At 38.4% G+C, this 27,092-nt stretch overlaps 1 protein-coding gene across 1 annotated transcript; it reads left to right on the top strand.

Annotated features, from left to right (window-relative positions):
• Nucleotides 1-25,458, top strand: LOC128736300 (uncharacterized). The gene is made up of 4 exons (XM_053830776.1): nucleotides 1-160; nucleotides 11,382-11,485; nucleotides 24,649-24,768; nucleotides 25,285-25,458. The coding sequence occupies exons 1-4, from the start codon at nucleotides 1-3 to the stop codon at nucleotides 25,456-25,458; spliced, it is 558 nt and encodes a 185-aa protein (XP_053686751.1).
• The last annotated feature ends 1,634 nt before the right edge of the window (nucleotides 25,459-27,092 follow it).

Raw genomic sequence — 27,092 nt, 5'->3', positions numbered from 1 at the left:
ATGCCGAAAGCAACGTCGAAAAGTGGTGGCAGCTTTGCGGCCGTAATCCTGCTGATCGCCGTGGGATTAGCGGCCAAAGTTAGCACTGAGGAGATTGAAGTCGCTGACCCGGCGGAGAGTTCTGCCGCACAGCAATACTTTGATGCCGTTGCACCGGAAGGTGAGTATGCGGAAAGGAGAAGTGGATTTTTGTGACTTTAGCATGTTTAAAAACGTGTGAAGATTCCTGTTTGCTTCCAGTAATATAAAACTGGCTGTGGGGAACCTGCTAAAAGTTTTGTCGGATAATTTCTCGATTGCACATACAGCCATAAATGCAAACTATTAAGACAACTATTAGCACAAGCATTTTTTAGAGTTGACGGAGTCGAAAAAATGGACAGATTTTATTTGCACTATGATGAAACTGCACGGTTTATTCTCTTATTTTGACTTCTGAAAAAATATATATAACAGAGCTTGTTTTCATATCACTTTTTACGGTTGCAAATTCTCGGAATTCGCGTCGAATATTTGCTACCGAATTCTTTAATGTTTCCTTTCTATAATGTTTGCGTTACTTCATCCCTTCTGGATATCGTCAAAATCATTTGCATTTTGTTTATTTCGAAGAATTTCCTTTTAGTACTTACTTTAGTAGTACTTTTCAATTTGTTGAATCTCTAGATCATTTTACAGATTGGCTGTTTTGAAGCTGTAATTGAATTTTTTTGTGCATGATGACCCTACATATGAGCGCAAATATAGCTAAAGCAATCCTGTTTTCGTTAGTAATTCTTCGCGCCTTCGTACATGCATTAGCCTGAAATGACAATTTCCAAAGGCTTACTTGTCGACAATAAGGCCTCTATCAGTAAGAATCATACACAAGATATCATACAAACACAGTTGCCGTCAGTAGCTTGTAGCTAGCTAATTGCACAGCCGCAGGAATTTCACTTTTTCATCTTCACCACAGGAAATAAGTCAGTTTGTGAAAGCCATCTGTTGCGTAAAAACCAGACAACGCTCTAGGACTGGTTTCTAATTTTAGACTTTAGAAACACGGACTACTTCAATCTTGGAATTAAATCAGTCAGACGACAGGTCGAAAAGAGCACTGGATAACTTGGTAACCGACCGAATATTCAAACACATCCCGACTTAAGCGATGAGTGCTTGCATTTCATCTTGGGAGGACAAGAGTATTTCCAATTTGTTTGAGAATTTGAGTCTTCGCCAATATTACAGCCGTCTCCCACAACCCACCAAAGTGAGGAAGGCGTGGTAGAATAAATTTTTAAAGTAATTTCTTCGATAGCACACCAATCGAAAAATACCCGAATAATACGAACATTGCCAGGGCAAAATCGTGGTTTTACAGCAGCGGCGTTTTTTCCGCTAAGGTTGTTCCACGACGCACTGGAAAGCTTACGCCTATGATCGTTTTTCGATCACGTCCCGTGCTCAGATCATCACAAATTTAGTATCAAAATAAGCGGAAAAGATTGCAGATACAAAATTTGAAATAAAAAAATAACGATTTTTTCAAAAATTTGAGTCGTTTATGTCCTCTTAAGTCACCTTAAACACTAATTTGGCACTACTTCACTGTTAACTTTCTTATAATGCTGACAACGCTTACTTCCAGTTGATTACTGACAAGAAAAATTTGAATAGTATTTTGGATGCCAATTTCCAACAGTTATGCCTTCAAAAGACAACAAGATGCAATAAAAAACACTAGAAATATCAAAAATGGTTAATTTACTGCCTGCGTTAATGCTATGTATGCCGACGAAGACCGTTCGTAGTAGTCGTCTCTCGAAAACTAAGGGAAAACAGAGGCCCTGCCCGACACAAAGACAACCACTTGTCCACACACCGAAATTTTGGCTTCTCGTGCCGCCATTGGCGTAGCTAGAGGAGGTGCTTGCGGAATTTTAATTGCGAAGTTGCAGAAGGAGGCCGAACGGAAGTTACCCTTGGAGTGCCATGGAATATAATAATTTCCCAGCATCCGATCTCCGAAAAATCAAACAAGAAATCGGGTAACTGAAGACCAAGAAAGTCCGTTAGGACCGTTTACCGGCAAAGCTTTATAAATATGGCCGGGAAACGATGGCAACGGCTCTACACTGGGTTATTTCCAAAACTTGGGAGGAGAAGAAGCTACCGGAGGAATGGTGGTTTCTCCTACATCTACAAAAAGGATGATTGGCCCGACTGCTGCAACCATTGCGGTATAACGCTGGTAAACGCCTCCAACAAGCTACTCTCCCAGTTCCTGTTACGTCAGCTGACACCGATAGCACAGGGTTTCATAGGGAATTATCAGGCGGGTTTCATGGGGGCTCACACAACTACGAACCAGATCTTTACCATTCGACAGATCTTGCAAAAATGTCGGGAGTACAACGTGCCTACACGTAACATCTTTACTGATTTCAAAGCAACGTACGATACAGTTGGTCGAGACTAACTATGAAAGATAAACCACTAACACGGTTTTCCGGATCAACTGACGCTACTGATCAGAGCTACATTGGATCGAATAATGTGTTTCGTGCGAATCTCGGGGACTCGCTCGAGTCCCTTCGAGACGCGGCGAGGGTTCAGACGAAGTGACGACTTATCCTGCATGATGTTTAACATCGCTCTTGAGGGGGTGATCTGACGAGCGGGCAGCGATACGAGAAACAGCCAACTCCTGGGCTTTACAGATGACTTTGATGTCATAGCCAAAAACTTTGCGTCGGTGGAGGAAATCTACGCCATACTGAAAACGAAGTCTACGAGGATTGGGCTTAAAATAAATGCATCGAAAACCAAATGCATGAAAGGAAGTGGCTCAAAGGAAATAAACGCGTGCCTCCTAGGCACGGTAATCGTTGGCGGCAACGACCTGGAAGTGATAGATGAGTTCGTATATTTGAGATCGCTGGTGACTGTGAACAACAACACTAGTAAGGAGATAAGATCCAGCGACGCATTCAAGCTGGTAATCGGGCCTACTTTGCCTTTCGGTAATTCTGTATGGACTTGAAGCCGTGGCGCTGCTCACGGAGGACATACGTGTTCGAGCGGAAAGTTCTGTGGACGATATTTGGCAGAATTCAATTTGTAAGCGAAGAGTGGCGGAGGCGTATGAATCACTAGATGCAGACACTGTTTGGGGAGATTCCCGTTATACATCTGGCAAAAGCTGGTAAGCTACGGTGGGTCGGAAACGTCGCGTCGTAAGGATGCCGAACGACAATGCGACAAAAATAGTTCTCTTCAACAACCGTACTGGTACCAGGACTCACCGTGCAGGATGACTCGACCAAGTCAAAATGATTTGCAACTTCTAAGACGACTAGGAAATAGGCGGCAAGGGGCCCAAGATCGACTTGAATGGAGCTGACTGCTTGAAACAGCAGGAGTCACCCCGGCTCTATACTACTATACTACTGACGACATGGATGACGATGGCGCTTATATAAGTTTTCTACTGGAACATTCTAATTTCGCTTTACGTCGACCTCTTGTATGGAATACCTGCCCATGACAGCGATCGCTACCATTCCACTCTTGTCAGTTGCCCAGTTACCGTTGCCCCGAGGAACACGGTAGGGATCTGCGATAAAGGCAATATCGCAATTCGTCTCGACCGCAGTGGCCTATGAAGCCCATAACAAACACAACTTCCTCTACTAATACCGAATCTCACGGTTGGGTTGGTGTTATTGTTCGCTGTTATAAGTGAGACGAGATAGACAAATTCATTAACTAACTCGAGATCATCACCGTCGGTCGTCACACTACTACCGATTTGGCTTCAATTGGCCTCGGTACTTGCGGACAGCATGTACATTGTTTTGGACGTATTTACCAGTAACCCAATTTTCTTAGCTTCGCGTTTTAGTCTGGTGTACTGTTCAGTCACCGCAGCAAATGTTCTGCCGACAATGTCCATGTAGTCGACAAAGCACATGAACATGCTAGATTTGTTAACAATTGTGCCCTGCGTGTTGATAACCGCTCGGTTCATAACATCTTGTAATGCTATATTAAACTGTAGGAATGAGAGACCATCTAAGCAAAGTCTTGGGAATAACCGTTTTGAGACGTTACCTTTTTTTATTGACAGACTTTGCAGCCGCAACGATCATACTGCCTCTAGCAGTAGAATGGCACACAGTGCTGTGTCCGGATTCCAAGTGGGTTATCAAGTTCATTCGAATCTCGAGAGACCATCTGTAAGATTCGAATGAACTCGACAATACACCCAGAATCCGATCACATCACTGTATACCATCCATCAAAGATCAAATCAGGGAACCGATTGTTCTTGTTCATGTTTTTCGATAGCCCTTTTCGGTCGATGACATCATATGCAGCCTTGAGAGTCAATGAAAAAATGGTGTATGGAACTCCAGTATATACGGTCTTATTGGAGGATCTGTCACAGCGTAAATTTCATAAATTTGTTCGTAATTGGTGATAGTCGGCTCGTTAGCTTCGAGGAACGATGCTGGTCTTAACAAGAGCACGCGAAAGGGACACGCAGATTGGTTTGGAATCGTAATTTACCGAACTGTCAACTTGGCGACTAAACGAACTGTGAATCATGAGCCACTCATTTAAATCGGTTCGCAGTAGCAAATGAACGGTTCAGAACCGCACACACAAAAGAGCCGTAAGGGGTCAGCTCAGTACCGGTGTAGGGGTTAGCATTCACACCTCTCACGCCAAGAACCCGGGTTCAAATCCCAACCCCACAGAAGTTACGAATGACCTAAGCTATTAAAGTGACTAGATTCTAACAAAAAAAGCCGTTTAACCCACCTCTAATGTGCATGTTGATAATACTTACGTATCTGCATATATTCAAGGATCGATTGGCCACAACCTAATTACCGGTTTCCAAATCTCGCCTATCACTGTACAAGCAGTACCCAGAACGTGTGTGTTGCACCAGCTTTCAGATTGTATGTCTATTCTAGAACGTACCGTTCAGCCCTTCCAGCACAGTTCCTGAAGGACTGCTCCAAGGGTTAGACAAAATGATCGGGACTAGCAAAATTTTGACGAAATAGAAACGGCCATAACTTCTACAATAAGACATTTTTCGAAAATACCAATTGCATTCGATGAGGAAATTGATGTGATTTGGATCATGACCTGAAATAGTCAGAGCAATAGATGTTACTGGTACTGATTTCACGAAAGTGGCCGTAACTTTTTCGACAGATTTTTATTCACTTTTCACCAATCGGCTGGAAACGAAGTCTAGTTTTCGAACAAAATATTTTTTATTTTTATTTGATACATGAAAATATAATATATGTATATTATTATGACAGAATAAAATACAAAGCGACGAAACAAATCAGTTTTCGACATACTCAAGGACAACCCGAAATACCTTTGGCGTCCACTGGCTACAGCGAAATATTTTAAAAAACCTAGAAAAATTTCCACGTGGAATGCAGTTGGTCTCATCGAAAAATGTCTATTTTTCTATTTCTATTATGTTATGTCTATTTTTAGACACAAATTGTGCCTCTTCCTCCACCTACTGTAGAAACCACCGACCGAGAAGTTTTAATCTAACTTGTTTTCATTTTCAGGACGACAACTTGCAAGGTACTGCGTGTGACGTTGTTCGTCCGTAAGCGTAAGCGTGTCGTCGTCCTGAAAGTAAAAACAAATTAGATTAAAACTTCTCGGTCGGCGGTTTCTACAGTAGGTGGAGAAAGAGGCACAATTTGTGTCTAAAAATAGCTCAACCAATATCGCTATGGTTAATAAGGGGGGTTGTGCAGACTTCTTTTGTCCAGCGCCTCTATGTACATAGGAGTATTTGAGCCGAAAAGTTGGACAAAAGTATTGTTAATCATTTTTAGTAGAGTAAACAAGTGGTAATGAGTGAAAAATAGTATTATTAGTTCTATGAAGCAATTTTTTATGGAATTATGTTTGTTTCTACCTAGTAATGTAGCACAACTTTTCTGATATCGCTTTTACTGATAGTTGAAGGATGGAAACTTTTCAGAAGTTGTGTGAATAAAGGGAGAGATCTATATGAGAGAGAAGTAAGATAGAGAGAGAGATGAGAGCGAGAGCGGTGAGAGGGAGAGAGGTGAGAAAGACAGGTGTGTATTAGAGAGAGAGAGAGATAGAGAGATAGAGAGGTGAGAAATAGAGGTGTGTGGAGAGTTGTGGAGAGCTGTGGAAGAGAGAGAGAGAGAGAGAGAGAGAGAGAGAGAGAGAGAGAGAGAGAGGTGGGATCTTAAACACTTGCCTTCGATTTCCTGCGCATGCTTCTCTCTCGGTGCATTATTGAATCCCTTCGATGGGTGACCCTTCGGAAATTATCACAGGAAAATCTAATCCAGATCCGGTATATACTTATTCTTCTTACAAAACAGGCCTTTTGAATGATAACACGTTTATTGAATGATTTGCGTAATGAAGAGACTCAAAGCATGCGCAAATTTGATAGAAATTAAAGAAATTTGGCAATTTTCTCTTTTAATACCTAAAATTTCTTGTTCAATTACTTTATAGAGCATTCCTCTGGTGTTTCACAACAACAATGACATAAAATTTATCTTTCAAATGCTTGAAATTTCATGATAGTATAATTTATCATAAGAAAAATGCTACGAAATTGAATATTTCATCATTTAGTAAAAAGTTTTTATTTTATGAAATTGCAAAAAGTTCACTCACAATGCTCTTCCTGGGACTCTAAGCTATCAAATGGCATCAAAGATTGTGATGAGAATAGGTGAGAACATAAACAAATATCACTTTAAAGTAGTAGCATATTTGTGCTAATTTGCTATAATAAATACTGCTCGCTTGTCATCATTATATTCATTGAAATCTAAAGTCTATATCAACAAATAATTGTAAAATCTTTGAGTTTCAAAAGTCTTTTTACAGCTGGTCGATAGGATATACAGTCGATATTTGTATAACGCGGGTAATTGGGACCGCGTTATAAGAAGCGCGTTATACAAGTACACGTAGCATATGGAAGTTGAGTTAATTGGGGCTATACCTGAATTTTACGAAATTTTGAATCAACACGACCATGGTTCCTTTGGGAAAGATGTCAAGTATATATTTTTCCATCTTACAGATGCTTGGCGAGACAGAAAAAATCCCCTCTTGGTCTTCCAGAACTTCCGGAACATCCGGTAAATTTTCATTTCTGTGAAGTCTTCTCATAGCTTCTAAATTCTTTTTAAAGTCCCTATGGCTTATTATGTGGCATAACATAAGTAAAGTAAACAATTCGCGCTATTGAGAAGCCAACATGCGATTCTCCGACAAATACGGAACATCCGTAAAAGTGGTCAACGAGCGAAAATTGTTCTTTGAGTTTGGAATTATGTTCATTCAATCTCGAATTGAACTATGTGAAAAAGGAATATAAATTCAGCGGTTTATGACTTAACCTGGCCATTATGAAATGCATCAAAAGATCCGACATTAAATGATTAAATTTGATGATCAAGGGCATCGAACTGCTTATCACGTTGACGAAAGCAACAAAGTTTTCGTAGCCTGTTCGCTCTTACAAGAAGCCCCATTCTGAATTGTCCAGGAAAAGGTGAAAACAAAAGCAATAACACTTCTCTATCACTTTTTCTCAGGCAAAAACCATAAAAATATTAGATACCGTCAACGCGGATTTCGGAATGGCCATGGCTAACTACGATGGTTAGATTTCTGTTAAAATTTTCCCAGAAGTGCACAATACTTGGTGAAGAGCTTATACAAAAGTTGATATATTTGCTATTAGATTTGTAAGTATAGTAATTGTTACCGAAAGTTCAGTTTACTATACCACATCTATCAAATTACACTAGCAAAATTGGTAATTTCAACAAACTTGCTAACCTCGTTTATTTGTCAGCGAACATTTGCAGTATTCCGAAATGTTTTATATCAAACCTTTTTCAAATTGCAGCGCGGACTTCAACATGAATTTTCACTTATTGTTCACTTTGACGGCAAATTCTAATTTTCCAGTGAACGTTTTGGCGGCCATGTCGAGTCGTGAGCGGCCTATTTAGTTGAGGATTGCTGATACCTATTCCATTTCATTTTGAACTGTTTCAAATTAAAAAAAAAACTTGCATTTCCAGTGACCAATTTCAGGTAAGCTTTGAATTTTCTTCCGGTAAACCATCCAATGACCAAATTGAGTCACAAATAGTCGAAATATACTTCTAGTGTAGTCAAATTACACTCAAAATATTCACGATATATTATGAATTTTTCGGAGGACCACCTTATGGCTTTCTAAGGTCGCTTATTCATTACTTTTTTTTTAATTCGTATCACTTACCCGACTTTAGTTACTTCAAAAATATTTTACCAATTTTAACCCATTTTACCAATACGAAAATTTCAACGGATATTCCGGAATCTCCAGCTGGCCAACCCGTAACTTTGTGGTTTCCGTATATCACTTAGAGAGTCAACTGTTATATGCCCTACAACTTCTTAAAAGACACCACGGTCATATCTGTTCAAAATCGCTCAAAATTCGAGTTTAGTCCCAATTAACTCAATATCCATATGCTACGTGTATTTGTTATACGCGGAAAACCGCGTTATAGAAATATCATGGTACCCGCGCTATAGAAATCCGCGTTCTACAAATCCGCGTTATACAAATCTCTACTGTATATAGCCTTAGAAATGTGAAAAGCAATATCCTTACCTACATGAGCGAAAATATATGGCCCATTTTTACTCGAAGTTTGACAGCACTATGCAAGATGTAAACAAGACAAATGGTTTCAAAATTAACGTTACATTGTGTGATCTGGGAAGACAGCGAGGTTTAATTGGAGGGGATTGAACAAGTTTCAACTTTTCTCATTTTGACCAGCGTTTTGGTCCAAATACTCCTCTGTGCTATGGTTCAAAGGTACACGGGTACCAGCAAGCCACACGCCTTGGCAGGTGTTGTGGGTTCAAATCCGGTTATAATCTCTGATTATAGCTTGGTTCGACCCATGCACCTTCCAGCATTGGACAAAAGATAGGAGTCACAACGACAACTTGTTAAGCGTAGCTAACTATTACCCCCCCCCCCCCCCCCCTTCCTTTCCACTCTTTCCCCTCCATTCCCAAAAAAAAAATCCTTCATTACTTTCCCTTACCGCCCCTTCATCAATTGTAGAATCATCGTTTCAAAAAAATATTATTATATGCCTGACCGCATTTCAAGGTCATGACTAAAATCACGAGTTTGGTCAACTTGATAGCATGCATTCTGTAGTATTCCGGCAAAAAAAGAAAGATAAAACCAAATTGACGCTTATTAGGCAGCACAACACAGCAATGCAAAACAAAAAATTCTCTTCGCTTTTCGAAGAAGGTAACTTCTGACAGAGAAAGAACAAATCAAGGGCCTTATTCTCACAATTACCTCACCTAAATTTTTTAAGTAAGAGCACAATTTGCGATTCTAAGAGTCGCCTCGGTGACGCTGCACACCTAGGAGACTATACAAATCAAATGGGGACTGTAGGTGAGGTGAGAGTGACTGTAATAATAAGGCCCTAGAGAGAAGTGAGGTGACTGTGAGAATAGGCCACCAAATTTCATTTTTGCGCTTTACCGCAAGTCGCTGAGAATTAAAATGATATTCAGAGTACGACATAATCCTGGTTTCACGACCCGCGTCTCCAATCCAAAGTCCGTTTTCGTGTGGTACGCATTATTCAACATTGTATCGACCATTTTAGTTTACCATTTTTTTCGCCCAGGCTATCGTTATATTAAATATCCAAAGACCTGACTTCATTAGTAAGTCGATGAAAGGGCACTATTACCACAGTCACCTCACTTGCCTCACCTGTCTCACGGACCCTGTTCTTACACCCATGTAACAATGAAGGTTTTAATTCTCACTTCACCTCTTCTTACAGTACCCGGTTCTTCTAGTCACGTCACCTAAATTTTTTGAATGAAAACACAATTTGAAATTTGGAAAGTTATCTAGGTGACTCCGCCCATCTGATTGACTGTACAAATCAAGAGTCATATTCTCAAAGCCATCTCAGTGAGTGAGATGACCTCGAGAATAAGGCTCTAGTAAAGTCACCCAGGTAACTGTAATCATCTAGATGAGTTTCAGAAGGGAAAATTGTGCTGTCCACTAAAAATCAGAGGGGTTGTGTACAAGACACGAGCGCATATATAGGTGACGCAGGACTACGTAAGTCTCTTTGTAGTGATAGTAGCATGTATTCATGCTTGTAATCATTCGATTTATCAAGTTATTTCAGTCAATTTATCAAAGTAGTAACATTGCATACGTTCAATTCTCAAAAGATTGTGCATTTGAAAACAATTTAACAAAATCAAGAACACAAACTATTACTTTCCTGCTACCTTACTGAAATTAAAGATTGTTTTTATTATCCATGGTTTCCCACGTTGAAAGGATTTTACCAATTCAATCCTATTTTATCAATAGCATATCTTTTCACTACACTTCCAATGAAACAACAAGCATGCGTATTCATACAGAGCCGTATTATAAACGAACACTACAGATGTAGCACATTTTTCCAACACAGATATCAAATTCGCCGAGGTTTAATCGTCACGCAGTAAAGAATTTGCGATCTGTTGGGACAACGAACTTGTGTCACTTTTTCTGGGCCACTTCCCTAACACAGACTTCAGATTGGATTAGGTATAATCGCGTTCGTAAGAAATCTGTTGACACGAGGGGGCTTTGTCACTCTCTCTGGCGTACTTCCCAAGCAAGGACATCAAAATGGTCTAGGTTGAACCGCGGTGTTAAGAAATCTTGTTGAAATGAGGAAACTTGGTCACTTATTTTGGCTTACTTCCCAAGCACAGATATCAACTTGGTATAGGTTTAGATCATCGTAAAGAATCTTCCAACCAATCACGAAGCAAGAATTCTGGTAAAACATAGGTTCATTATTTTTTTTCAATAGTTTATCATCAAGAATCCATACTACTCTTCATTTGGGTCAATTCTTAGAAAATTTTCCGATCGATTGGTGTAGGAATATTGAAAAACGATCGGAAAACCGCTGAGCTATTAGTGCTCAAAACCTTTCATTTTTCGTGACGCTCGCATTTTTTGATTTTTTGGAATGACACCCTATCTCAAAACTTGCCGTAAGACGTAGTCCTACGTCAAAAATGCAGATGGTGAGAATAGGGTCCACAAGGTCAAATCTAAGTGTAACTATGTTTTTAAGTTTAATGTTTCTCGAGTAACGAAAACAACCAAACAAACAAACGAAAAAGTTGCCGCTGGATTTCTGCAACCCTTATAAATATCAAATTCATCCAATAAATCACCCTTCTGGTTGCTATCTGATTTGTTTTGTATCATTTTCCAGACCGTGAAGCGTTCATAAAGTACCACTTGGATAAGGGCCTGGAGCATCGTATACAGAACCATGTCAGCTCCATTCCGGATGACTTTGATTTCCTCCCATTCCAGGTAAGCCGAAATCAATGACACCGTTCGTTGCTCGTTGAGTGACAGCTTCCTAGAAGCATCACCAGTTCAAGCCCCACATCACTCCACCGCCGCGCCGCTACATCATATCAGTGACATCACATTGTCATTTCATTGTCATCATCAAAATCGGTCATCGAACGTAAACAATATACTTGCCGGAATAAGTTGTAAAAACGTTCGCTTCCCAATCAATATTGAATCATCATTTCATGGCAAAGGAGACAACCATTTTATGGCTCTGAGGCCATTTGGCAGGTTATGGGCGACAGATAAGCACCAGCCAATCGTAAGCTTTACTCGCCGTAAACCTGATGAGGTTTCACGAGCTATATTAGTGTCTTATGGCAATCAAAGTGATTGTCCATCTAATAATTTCCGTAATAAGATGCCAGATCTCAAATCATACCCGGATAAACGAGCGCTGAGTTAGTTTTTACAGTAAAAATATTTTTAGAGGGAGTGTTTGTTTTGTGAAATAAAACATTTATTCTCAATTTAGCATGGAAATTGGCTTAGAGTGGATTGCTCTATCTAATCAACATTGTAAATTGAAAATCTTTTGGCACAATTATTTCGAACGAATATTTAAAATATAGGAATACCTCCAAAAGTTTAAATAACACGAACAACAATGCTCCAAGCTGCCTGCTCGTTTGCTTACTTGGATACACCACAGCCTAGAGTTGGCACAGCCAACGACGACGACGACGTTATCTTGGTTTTTAACGGCCCTAAAATACGGCCAAATATCAGAGGACGACCGTTTCCTATCGGAAAGCTCTTAGTATTCAATAAAAGGCGATGAAGTGGAAATAACGCCCTGCTCGTCGTCGTCGTCGTCGTCGGTCCGTACCGGAATGAGCTCCGACGACCTTCCACCGCAGTTAGCGGTTTCGGTTCGGTTTTGCTTCCGTAGCATCGGAACACATATCGGATCAGATGGTGCGACGGTATGAGGCTCAATTTTATAACTAGGCTTTACAGGAGAACAGACAGTGGATGCAAAAATTTTTTTTATCAAGCCGTAATAAAACCGTAATGATGTTCTTTTTCTTATCCGGTCGGGCGTTCAATTTATTGATGGACACAATCTGCTTTGCGAAGCTGATTATTTTTTCTTCGCAAAGGTTTTCGGTTATTATTTCATGGCGATTGAGAGGGATTCCAGTGAATGGAGAGCAGAAAATAAACCGGTGCCGTAAAATGGAGTGACAATTTTTCAATCATCGGTGGTGCAATATCATCAACATGAAATAACAACATTCAAATAGAATAAGTAGTGAATAAAGGACTGTTTACAATGAGATTCACTTTTCATTTTATTCCAAAGTTGATTTCGTTAGTACTGACGCAACGTTAGTAAAACGCAAATCTTTATCTACCTTATGGTGAAATAAATCTTTATAGTATTATCAACTTGGGTTTTCCCGTTTTTCAGGATAATCTATCAAATATGCCATTCATGGGAGGCAAATGTTTATTTATAAATATATGCCTAAAAATAATTCTTGTTAGTTGAACCAGCCCCAGGCTGCAGCCCTCTGAAATAAAGAATCTAATCTAAAAACGATCTTCCGACAATTCTTAAGGTAAAATATTATGCTAAAGTAATTTCATATAAAGCTTACTTTTTTGGATATCGACTGCACTCTTCTAACAACATTCACAAACCACAATACTTACACAACAGTATGTATTGATTTGCAGTGCATTTGTGTTCAAGCGGTGAAACTTAAAGTTTTTTTTAATTCTCAAAATGCTTAATATTTATAAAGTTCCTTGAAAATAATAACTAGAAGTAATATGAGCTGTAATTTTTCTGCGTATATTTCTAAAATAAGTAGTTTTACTACCGAAAACATTTAAGACAATTATATTATAGAATTATTGTCAGCATTCAATTCTTCAGTATCCTTTCCAAAGGTATAAAATTATGCATATTTTATACTAAAAATTAACTACAGATTTTAAAAATAAACCTATTTCACATGTTAAAGAAATTATTATACTAACTAAGGTTTTGTAGGTTGAAGTTCATATAAAAATTTCATGATGAGTGAAGAAGAATTATCTCACTAATCATTTATGTTAAGACGACTGCTCACAGAAAGCGAAGAAATACTGCAATAGTAATCAATACTCTAGCACCTCTAAACTATAGGCTATCCTTAGCGCCTCAAACCATTTCTTTCGTTTGCTAATTGCACAGTCTTTCTTGCAGTTTCACGTTCGCTAATTGCGCTAAAGTGCAACTAGAAAGCGATTATGTGACAAATTACACCTAGTTTGTATTCCAACACAGCGCAGTGTAAGGATTTAGTCGCAATTTACAAGCAACATAGACAGCAAAGAATACATAATTCACACAGGCTTCGGTAAAACAATGAACAACGACAATGCACAGGAGATAATGCTTCCGTGGGGTTTCTAGGTTTGTTTCCTAGTGTTCCGTTAAAAGAAATATGGACATTTTCAAAAACTAGCTACATTCCTAGTATTAGGAGCGCCAGCAATTAATTTCAAAACAGTGCCTACCAATATTTCAACGAGAAAGTGAGGAAAAAGTTCTTTTTAATTCTAGTAGTATTGTTGCAGAAGATTTAATGTTGACTCTGGAATTCTGTTAAAATGCTGACAATTTATAATTATTTTACCAAATTTTACTCAGCAAATTATTTCACATTTAGGGATAAATTTTATGAACAAACCAAGAGTACTGCCATGGGGAACCCTCTGTCGTAGTAAACAGAGAAGATAAGTAGTATAGAAATGCCTTACCATCGTTGTTAAGGGTATGTGAACGATGTATTAAGATTTGGGGAGAACTAAAAACAATTTAAGAAATCATTAATTGTATCTACAAGAACACTAGTTCTAGTTTTAAGGAACAGCAGCTGCCCATGGATGCACGACGTAAAAACTAATTTCACCAAAATCTACTTTTTCGTTGCAACACATGCTTTACTATATAATACACATAAAAATAAACATGTTTTGTTTGAAAAGATTGCGTCAATAATGGAAAAATCATTTGACGTAAGTTCGACTTCTATGCAATAATGACATCTCTCCCTACAGTTTGCAATCCATACAAAGAAACATCCACAATAGAACAAATTTTCCGTTACACACTGCCTGTGTATCACCTCAGAATTCCGGAAGTCATAACTATCAACAGGTTCAGTCTTGCATTAGAATTCTTAATATTAACCTTTCTAAGGTCTACATCATTTTCAGCATCCGAAAATTCGCTAAAAAGGCCGTAACTTTTTTATCTTTCAATATTTTTTCATTAAACTTGGGAATCTTCACGAAAACCTTTTCTACTTTCATAATATCTACAAATCATAGCCTAATGTCGCATGGCGCACTTTGCTGCAGTTACAAGCGATGTGTGCGCAATGCGGATCCGGGAGGAAACTGGGAATCTGGAACCGATTCCAAGGGACATTTCAGCATCAGTAAAATATGTCATGTTGCATATCAAAAAGCATCAGCACTTTACAAGATAGCGATTGGTGACCATCTCATCCATGCTAGCACCAACTCGTATATCAATGTACGGAAACTATCGTAAATATCAAACTCGACAACAAACTCGAAATCGCCCTCCCAGTTGGCCTCGAGGCAAGACGCTGGTCTAAAAAGCCAGTCGTCGTATGTTCGTATCTCGGCTGGGAGAGGCTTTTAGAGTCAATAGGACCGTAGCACTGACCCCACACTGTCCTGTATTCTAACAGCTGGTTGCGAAGTCTGTCGTATAAAAAACAGAAGATCAAATTTCGATAACGGAATTAGCACCTAGGCTTAGCTTTTTTTTAAACTCGAAATCGTAACTAAAGCTGGGTAAAGTGGAACCAAGTTGATTTTCTATCGTATATAATGATAATAACTGACATACATATGATTTTTTGCACAAAATCGTATAGTAGTACGGAGCAACTCGCGCTTAATCGGATATAAATACTTATATAGTCGTAACGCTTAAAATTATTTGTAGTCACGTATATCGCCTCCAAAATAGTACGGATATGCCATTTTTGCGCAACAAATACGATTTATTAGCATGTATATCTGTACGTAATGCTGATTTTTATCTTTTTTATACATATGAAAATGCTAGCTGGGATGTCTCTCACAGGCCATATGGCCGATTTCATGTCCTGGACAAGTTCCTTCGAAATCCGTACCGTGCTTGGAGTAGAAAATCTTCCCGGGCCCGAAAGCGGCCATATAGCACCCAAGAGACATGAGATGGTCACCAATCACTGTCTTGTGAAGTGCTGATGTTTTTTTGATATGCGTGATATGTCATGTGACATATTGTACCGATGCTGAAATGTTTCTCTATTGGAACCGGTTCCGGATTCCCGTCCTAGTGTCATCCCGGATCCGCATGGCGCGCACATGGCTTGTTACTGCAGCAAGGTAACTGATATGACCACAGTCGATGATTTGTTAAGAAAAAATCAGCATGTTTTCAACAAATTTCAAATCATTATCTAAAACAGCTATGTCGCGGTCCCCCAAGGAACACCGGAAAAACTCTGAACCATTTCTTACATAGTTCGTGATCTTTCAAAAGAGGTCTGATGTCAACTAAACCACTTCAATTAAAGGTATGGCATGTGAACTCCGATTAGTTCCTGCATCTCAACATTAGCATAATTTTAGGCTTATATAAAAATTTGTCGTGAATATTAGACCAAGTAGAAATAATCAAACGTAATTTCAAACACGGTGAACGAACATAAATGTATCTTTTTTGATGTTTTTGATGTTTTTTATAAATTAACAAACTTAAATTGAAGTATATATTCAATAATAAGATTTTCCGTTAAACGTTTATTATATTAACCATTGTCAGTTTCATGCCTCATATCGACGTAAAGAGTTGGATGGAATAATTATGAAGATTCAACAATCTAAGTGCTGGTATGTTCCATTTGCAAATTTTATTGTTATTATAGCTTTTATTCTTTTCAAAGATAAAAACTATTTGTTCAACATATAATATAATGTGGTGGCAGAGAAAAACTGTCGTAGAGCACGGATAGAAATTTGATCTCCAAAATGAGCAAAATGACTCATGATTTCAGGTTTCTAGCTTATGTTTTATGAAAATACACCATGAATAATAATCATGATATCACGAACTTCTTGCAGTACACCACAACGCAAGATCATGAACTATTACTCATGATTTTGTACTGCCTGATATGGCAGTTTAGTCATAATTTGACAGCAATTCAAACTCCATGATTTCATGATTTTATTCAGGGCCGGCGCTTCCCTTAAGCAAAACAAGCAGTTGCTTGGAGCGCCACTTGAAGGGGAGCGCCTTGTAATTAAGATGTCGTTACAAATGCAATATCTATCCCAATAAATCTGACTTATTTTTACGACTAAATTCTAAGGGTGCCATTTTGACGATTTGCGTGGAGCGACAAATTGGCTAGCGCCGGCCCTGATTTTATTCATGGTATCGGAATTAGATTTCTTTCCGTGTGAGTGCTACTGCTACAGGGAATACAGCTGATATGTGCTACGAACGTAGCTACCTAGTTTTTACGCCAAACTATGGGAATAAATGTTCATAAAAACGACTGATTATTCGCAAAAACTGGCGTAGGCATTTTTTAGATGAAATAAACTTGCACTGAATTACAAAACCTTGTCGGCCCATTTCTTATGAATAATCTTCATTGAAATGACAGATTATTTAGTTGAAAATGTTAACAGATACAGTTATTTATCTTAAAACAATATAAACGCGTTTTCCCAACAACGATGGTGAAGGTTGTTACGTCAATTATGCTTCCATGGGCAGAACAGGTACCCGTTTCTTGATGCTGCTGCTGCGATAAAAAAATACACAAATATTGAATTCTCTACTAAACTAAACCATCAAACCTCTCTTTCAAGAATAAAATGATCTGCTTCCATTCATCGACCTGTACAGTTCCTGGTAGAAAGTGTGATACAACAATTTTCTATAAGCAATAGATTCCTTTTACTAATTGTATTGATACAATGTAGCTTCAATATGCATTTAATTTTGATGCACTTAAACATGTTCTTAAGTGTTTTTATTTCTGTATTCCAAACCCACTATTTATTTCTCAAGTCATTTATCTCAATTAATATTAATTTTAAATCTATATTTTCTAGAATTTGTGTGAATTTCTTCTACTGAATTGAATTTTAGTTGAAGTTTGTCTTGGTTTAGTAAAAGATGTGAGTGCCATGATACTGTTACTGTATTTTCATGTATGTGTATATACCTTTGCTGAATATCGTACTTCTTTTTTTGATGCTCGCTCGTCCGATCACCCCCGAAAAGTGGATAGAATGCAGGTTAAACCGTCACCTTGTCTCAACCCCCTGGCCGCGTCTCGAAGGAACTCGAGAGTGTTCCCGAAACGCTCACCACTAGATCCAATATAGCTCTGATTAGTCGTCTGTTTGCCCAGAAAACCGTGTTTGTGCATAATCTCCCAAGTAACACTTTGGGTTTTATTACAGTCTTATGATGGTATTTAAGACCAAAATTAGTCATGGAGACCGCCATAAAAGTACAATAAAACTTACATTGTTGCTTGGGCTGCCTTAGCAGATCACGTTTAGATTTCCACATTAGATTTCCAATGCGGTATATTGTAATGCGACAGCCCTTTCAGCATTGGACATTAAAGATAGAAGTCACAACGATGTTAAGCGTAGCTACTAATAAACCCTCCCCCCCCCCCTTCCTCTCACCTTTCGGGTCTTTCTCCTTTATTCTAAATTTCATTACTTTCTTCTACCGTCCCTTCGTCAATTGTAAAAGAACTACCGTTTCAAAAAAAATATTAATTTATATGCCTGGTCGCATTTCAAGGTCAAGACAAAAACATGAGGTTGGTCACTGCTGAGTTTGCGGTATTCAAACAAATCTGGGAAACACGATGGGCTTGGAATTTTTTGATCGAATTGTACTTATTGAGAGAAATTTATAAATTTAGTTTTCAAATGGAATTAAAAATGTAGATTTGGCAACACTGCCACAAAAAATACTCAGAATTTTTTGCAATTTGTTCTAATTCTTAGAAAACAGAAATCCAATAACATAAATATTATTATAAACAAAAGTTATAAGCAAAAGAAAATAAGAGGGATTGACCGTTTTTTCAATACTTTACAAAAGGACGTGCTCCCATTAACCGTGAGGAGGACCAACCGGCACCAAATTTATGATTTTTACTTTCTTACCTAAAACGAACAAACTGACAAAACATGGTAGTAGGTTACCGGAGGGTATTTCCAGCACGCTACTAAATTCAGCATACATTCCCTTTTTTGCTGTGCTTTTCCAAATAAAAATTTTGCCGCTATAAGCCATTAACATGACTTATGACGGAGCAAACTGTTTGGTCACATTCTGAAGATTCATAAACAAAGTTAATTGCTCACGAATTGCGTATATAATTAATATGAATTATAAAGCCTCCCAGTTGGCTTCGGGGTATGACGCTGGCCTAATAAGCCAGTCGTCGTATGTTTGAATCTCGGTTGGAAGAGACTGTTAGAGTCAATAGGATCGTAGCAACTGGCCCTGCAATTGTCTTGTACTCTAACAGCTGGCTGCGACGTCTGTCGTATAAAAACAGATGGTCAAGTTTCGATAACGGAATGTAGTACATAGGCTTTGCTATTAATTATAAAGTCGCCAGTTATGCTTTGATAGTGATCTCATTTTGTTACGGCATTTTTGGATGAACCATTAACGGAAACATTGTTTTTTGGTTGCTTTGTCTTTACGTTTCTGCTTAATAACTTGCACAATTTTCTGTTATACTTTTTAATCAAATTTGAATGGGTTGCCCCGGTAAATGGGGTAAGTGGGACCTATCGTCGTTATTTTGAATTCTCTTCAGATTCATTTCATGTAAATCGATAGTCCTTCTTTGTAATTAAACCTTAGAAGTGATACCATTGAAGATTTTCTGTGCCGCAAGAATTTTAAAATCAATTGGTGTCGATTACACAGTCGAAAAAACTTTAATTATGAAATTTTAGGTCCCACTTTCCCCGGGATACCTTGTAACAGTACTGAAACGAGTGTAGCACTCATAGGCTTTAATGTGTTATAACTATTGTGTTATAACATTATATGCTCATTTTTATTCAATAAACATAAAAACCACTGTTTTTCCACTAGCACCTGATTAGGCCGAAAATAGAAGCAATCGCTTACGCGTATCCGCTCTTGATGATGGTTTGGAAAATACACAATTATTATCACGCTCACTTGCTCTAGAAACTAAACACCTGTGAATGCGGAACATATCACAGAATAATTTTAAATCTTTTTATCACGTAGGAACATAAAAATTCCCCTCTGGTATGAAAATATAAATCAATTTTCATTCACTTGCAATTTACAGATTTTGTTTTTGATTTCAGCCTATGGTGCTCCCTTTACACTACTACAAATATGCGTGGCAGATGCACCTTAAACTCCTCTATCGTGTTGGCATAGCTAGTTTTTGAGTGACAACCACTTGCTTCTGGTGCTAGTGTATATGAACTATTTAATGTACACTAGCGCCAGAAGCAAGCTGTTGTCACTGCAAAACTAGTTATCTTCAATGAGCCGGTATGAAGGCAATACCGACATGTTATCCATTAACCGTCAACACGTTATCCATCTGTCTCTCCTTTGATCTGTTTTTGAAGGACAGTAATTCACCGAATAAGCCCTTGGATGGTACTATTTGCTCATTGTAATTTCTTGGGCTTCTTCAAATAGTTACAGCTGGTTTTTGGTAGACGATAAGCCTTTGATGAGCCCCAACAATATGCCAAAAATTTGCTCTATTGTTAATTACGCAACTATGAAATTACGGTGGGCGCACGCGCAATACCACGAATTGAGTTATTTAGGAGATTACTTTATAACAAACCATGTATTATTCAGCCTCTTTCGTCATGTCGAATATTTAAACAACACAGACGCCACTATAGAAAATGGGCATAAAACAGCCACAGCAACTTCATCATTTATCGCAGCTATAACTCAAATTCAGTAGCGTTTTATTGAGACCAAAATGCACTCCGATATTCAGTAAACGTTATTCTATTAATTGGTATGAAAATCTTGTCTCCAATAAATATAATTTCAACGTAATTCCAGAATATTTTTCAGGTATCCGCTTAACGGGCTGAAAATACCCTCCCGTCCCATACTAGGTGTCTTTAATCTAATTTTCAGAGCGCGGAGTTGAGAGTTATATACTTGGTCTATTGCAGGCTTGGTTTCTGATCTAAATGCCATTAGTTTAGAGTACTGAATTGAGAGACTGGCCATGTCAGGCAATAACTCGAATCATTAAACCAACGACACTTACTGATTACTAGTGTAGTGATGTGTTGCTAGTTTAACGATGACAAATACTCGCGAGCTACTGAGTTACTTTGGCCAGTCTCTTAATTCAGTGCTCTACATTAGTTCATCCCCGAGCGTCCGGTTAACCTTTATTAGCAAAGAAGAAATATAGTACCGTACGACCACGCTTTCTTCCTTCACCATAATTTCAATGAGTTGAGGGAAATTATGTATTATTTCTGGCTCCACTTGATTTCTTGGAAGTCTCTCTTTCTTTTAGTGTAATTATTGTTCCGAAAATACACTCAGTTTGCTACTACTTTTCCTTTGACGTCATTTTGATCGCATGAACAGTTTTCATGATATGAATTTATGAAAAAAAAATCATTTCTTAAAATCTACACCCTTCTGGAAAGTTACTCTTGAACATACGACCAAATTTCCTTCCTACCAAAAATAGTCGTGACGGGCCTTTTTTCAATGTTTTGAGCTGTAAATGCTCATGAGTACCACCTTCTGTGTTGGTAAGCGACTTCCGTTTTTACCGGGATTGTTTAGAGACACTCAATAAAGAGAATGGCCAATGTAACTCAGTAGCTCGCGAGTACTTGTCATCAGTAAACCTACGACACTCTTTGATGACTATTTTGCTGCAATTGTTGGTTTTTCTAGGGTTGATTATACGATCTCTACGATTATACACATCTCCACTTTCTCATATTCCGATTAATACCACGAGGAGGTTAGAACAAAAATTGCTGCAGGAAGATAAGATGAGATAAGATGCTGTATAAGAAGCTGTAGGCTCCTGTCGCATCTGTTTTATTTCGCAGGTATGCCAGGCACATTATGCAGCTGTTCAGCAACCACGCTGAACTTTTTAATGTTATTTGTGATAGAAAATACTTCATGATTCTGTTTACACCTAACGGTAATAACTTTATATGGTGGACGATTAACCAATCAAATGTCTTCTATCAGGCAATCTAAGACCTAATTGCAACTTAATTTTTGTTATTTATAATTAGGGTACGGGAGGGTGTTTTCAATCCATTAAGCGATGGCATTCATTTTATTCGGCCTATGGCCTAGTTCTAGTGGAGGAACAGGTGGTTTTGACGTTCTTTGAATAAAAATAAGTAGATTATTTACAGTCTTGAAAAAATAGTTATAACATAATAAAATTGTATGTCAGCAAAGTATATTTATTGGCGAAAGGCGAAATACCAGGCCGTCCCCTACATAGTCCTCATGTCTATTGAATTCATTTCCATTTCTAATTTTAGAGCAAACTATATCGATTAATCTTGTTTGTTTTAAAATAATAGCCTTTTTTTAGTGGAGAAGAAAAAAATAAAAACGTTTTAATAATGTTCAACCAACTGTGCATACATTTCAGGCACGGCAGTGAGTGGAGACGCAGGTTTGCTTCTTCTCTCGACACGCAGGAAGAAAATTGAAAAACGATATCGTTAATTTTCCGCCCAAGCATACTGAAACATGCTGCTGTCTTGGTGCGTTTTCTCTTGCAGACAGCACGACAAAAATGCCATCTGTAGAGTGACTCTGTTCTGACGATGAAACCGGTACGATGATGGTGATAGGAGAGCACTATTTAAATACATGTAGTTCGAAGCCCGGAACAGGATACAGTGCCAGAGAGGTCGTATACAAGTGGCAAGAAGAGTTTCCTCCGGCTGGTTCAATTTCAGTAGGTATGCATTCGCAGGAGTTATGCGAAATTCACTCTGAAATTAAGTTGCTTTTTGTTGGAATTTATTGATAGTAGTATGGAGGAAACCCTCTAGCTGAAATTGAAAAGTGCACGACTTGCGCGTTCAGTATTGACATGCCGTTTATTATTATTATTGGTAAAGCAGTGTTGCTCCTTTTGCGAATTGATGGAATATTTTAAAAGGTTAGGACCCACATTTCGATTTATGGGAACAGAAAAATAGCTTATGAAATTCAGCCTCCGCAAAGGGTAGGTTCACACGTGTTGGTATTGATTGAATTACCAAAATAGATTTACGAAGAAGAAAGGGCCCTTTCAATCGCGCCCAACAACAGGTTAGATCATTTATAATCTGATGTTTCAAATTTTCCGTGAAATTGACTGAATATTGAATAATGACACAACAAAAATTCGTTAAATTGGACACACTGTACACTGTTAACAATTTTCCTTCTTAACGATGTGTTCACCTCCCCCCCCCCTCAACTGATTGATACACATCGAAAAGCAATAACTTTAGTCGAACACCGAAACTGGAAAATGGTAGAAGCTTGAACTCGGGCTGATGGTGGATTCAGCTGATGTGAATTAATTTATATATGAAATTTCATATCAACTCGGTTTGAGTTGCTCATTTTATTCAATCCACCGCGGTCCTCGTTCGATCGTTTCCTTGCCGAATCCGAAGTAGACGGTGCGGTACACCCACCGTTGCTACAGGAGCAATGAGCCAACAGTTGAAGCAGTTTGCGAACCACTTCCCGCAGCTGACTCTTCGAAGTCGAAGTTTAAGAAAATGTTTCCTTTCGGTTTTCAACAGCTTCTGGTGGAGAGGAATATGCGCGGCTATAGTTGAGTCGTAAAATTGAGGAACACAGTAAATCGCTATCGGATTTATCTTTGCGGCTGCTCATTACTTGGTAAAAATTGTAAAAACCATTAAAAAAGATGAATTACAATCTTTCAAACTCAATCGACCGACATTTTCAGTCCCAGAAAGCACAGCTATTTTCAAGAGGTTAACCGGCAACGGATATAGCCATGCGAAGGAAAGTTCCTCATTCGACAATTTTCCTCGGCTTGTTGTGCGTTTCCAGCAGGAAACTGCCGCCATCCGCCAGGCGCTCACGCCGAGTAGCGCCCGAATGCGGCGTGCATTTAATGGAGCGTGCAAATTGATTGTACTTTCGGTGATGACTGTATGACATCGAGCTCTAATTCTGTTCCCTTAAGTTTCAAGCAAGAACCAGTTTGTTCAAGGGATTGAAAATCACGGACCGTTCGGTTGGTAACTGAGGAGGACAAGTACGGGAAGCTGGGAAGCTTATGGGCCTCGTTATTCGCTTCGGTCGTACTGCTTCTTGCTGTTCGAGGATCGTCAACTGGAAATCGAGCGATAAATATGAACTCTATTTTCCGATGCCGAAGTGGTAACGTAAGAAACATACAAGACGCCACGAGTGGAAAAGTTGGTCGTAATGGGGGATTTACAGTTAAATATTTTATGCTGTAGAGTATATTGACAAGCTTGTTAGCACTTTGTGATCCTTGAAAATCGATGACGCATGAAAGCAAAGTGACAACTTCTAGTGATGAAAATTTCTAATTTCAGAAGGACGACAGATATTGATAGTTTATGCAAACTGCAGCACTTGGAATTCAATTCCCAGACTATTCTTTATCGGCACACATTTGTATGTATTAGTGTATCTAGAACGTAGCATTTATATTTTCAGTTTGAAGTTCTAATTAAACAATTTTAAGCAATCAATGAAATTTCAATTAAATTTATACAGCACCATTTTTCACTCGTTCGTAGTGATATAAGATTATTATTTTCATCAAAACATGAAAAAGCATAATATAAAGGGAAATATCGCCTTCCATCCATAAATAGCATTTCATGCGGCAGAGGCATCGTATTTCCGGTTTAGTTCATAACTCATCGTCTGCAGCCCATGCAATCATTACTCGTAATTGATGCTTTGCTTTTGTTATCCTACCCTCGTACCCATCAATTCATGCCTGTCGATCGATCAGCAAAGTCCGACAACAACGGTAGCACCGCAGGAAAACGCAGATTTATCGTCGAAGCTGAGCGATGTGGATCTGACATTTAACACCGACGCTGGCCGTCACCGTGGTCCCATCCGCAACACGGTAAAGTACTCAGTAGTATGCTCCAAGTCCGGCTGCATCGATCTGGCCGACATCGGTAGCATTTGCTGTCCATTTTAATTAAACTGCGAAACCAGAGCGGACATGCATAACGGTCAAGTACACCTGAGGTTTACACGATTGACCAGCAACCGACAACCGAATAATTATTTTATCGTTCCGATTGTACAAAGGACTCCAAGGTTGGGTTCGAATTCGATTCAAACCTAGCTAAAATGAAAAATAGATCGGACAGCAGCTGCAGTGAGTTGATATACATGACAGTGCAGGAAAAAATTAAGAATCAATTAGTAATTAGTATGAAAAATATCATCACCCCAAAAGTTTCGCTAATGTTCGATTAAGCTTTTTTGTGTGGGCGGCGGGCGGTGCACTACTTGGGGAGCAACAATCAAAAATGGATTTCATTCAATTGCGCGCCATCACAAAAACCTGCTGCTCCATAACAATTAATACTACTATCTTGCAAATGCTATTTCTCACCAAATTACATTCCAGGATAATGTTGCAGAGCCGGAAAACTTTGCCATTAACTTGCTGAACCACTTCGAAGTAGTCACTGGTTTTAGAGACCGAGATGTCTACAACTATGTTCGGTATAACACTGTTTGTACCCCTGCTGGAGTTTGCCTAAATCCGGGAGATGTTGGAACCATTTGCTGTCCCTTCTGATGTTGGTGAAAATGTATCGTTTCGCAAGTGCAGCTACTGAATTAGTCGAAAGTAAGGAACAAACATGTGGATATCATGGATTAATTTTAAAGCATTAACAAATATCAATAATTATCTTTTATTGAGCCTTAAAAAGAAATGGTTTAAATAAAGATTCATTTCAACAAATTTAATTTATTTTTCTTATAGTTGTATCTTTAGTAAAATATTAGCCCAATTCAGCTGTCTCAAGAAAATCTTATATTCCAGAAAGTTAAATGATGAATGTTAGTTAGCTGGTGAAGAAAAAGAAAAACCACGAATATTCTCTGATGCTATAAAGCGATGAGGGTTCCAGCATTTGAAAAAGATGGCACTATTCCTGATGGTTCAGCAATTTATTTATCATTCTGACAGCTGCTGACACTTTTAAAGCCTGCAGTTCGGTGTTGAAAGATGCATCAGGCGGAATGATAAATGAACAATATGATTTACGGATTGGTTTTTCAAAACCGGCTTCTCTAAAAATCTTGATGACATCTTCCTTTAGGCTGTAGATTGATCAATCGTTTTTCGTTTGGGATGCAAGAAAAAGTAAAGTCTTGGGTATAATCAGCTTTAAGGCAACCATGCAATGAAGTGCATAGGAAACAGCGTATTGACAAGCTGCGGAACATTACTTGGGGTAAAAATCTTTTAGGAATGAACAAGAATACTAACAATCGTAGAAAGTTGTGGAAATTCACCAAAATAATTAAAAACAAACATACTTCTATCCCACCACTCAAAAAGGACGTCAAAATTTTATTAACCGATCAAGAGAAGTGTGAACAAATTGCCCGCCATTTTGCCAATGCGCACCTAACCACCTTTCATGATGTCAGTCCTATTGAACAAGAGATTAATTCCACTGTTGCTGATTTTCTATCTACTAATGAAAATGTAACCTGAACCAAGGTTTTTGACCAAACCAAAAGAGGTTTCTTGTTTGATCCAAAAATTGAAGAATAATAAATCCCCTGGAATGGACAATTTTAATAATAGATGCTTAAAAAGATTATCTAAAAAGGCCCTGAGGTATTTGACTTTTATTTTCAATTCGTGTATCAGTCTGAATTATTTTGGTGATAGCGATTCCAAAACCAAATGAAGAACACTCTCATTCTAAAAATTGCCGTCCGATCAGCTTATTGAATAGTTTAAGCAGAATTTTTGAAAAAATTTTGCTATTTCGGCACACAAACACATAAACACATTACGAATAATGAAATTATTCCAGCTTTTCAGTTTCAGTTCAGTGTTCAGATCTGAACACTCAACAGTCCATCAGTTAGACCATTTAGTCCATGTAGTTAAACATAATCGAGATATTAAAAGATCTACTGGTCTAGTTTTGATATTTTTTTGAAACGATGGTTCTACAGTTGATGAAGGGACGGTAGGGGAAAGAAATGAAAATTTTTTGGTGAAGGAGGGGGAAGAGCGGAAAGGTGAGGAGGGGGAAGGGGACTGTAGAACAATCGTTTCAAAAAAATATTGATATATATGTATAACCGCATTTCAAGGTCAAGACTAAAAACATGAGATTGGTCTAGTTTTATTAGACTGTGAGAAAGCTTTCAATACGGTTTGGCATAAAGGACTGCTATACAAAA

Source organism: Sabethes cyaneus, chromosome 2, assembly GCF_943734655.1.
Source record: "Sabethes cyaneus chromosome 2, idSabCyanKW18_F2, whole genome shotgun sequence".
NCBI lineage: Eukaryota > Metazoa > Arthropoda > Insecta > Diptera > Culicidae > Sabethes > Sabethes cyaneus.
This window is presented reverse-complemented; position numbering and strand designations above follow the sequence as displayed.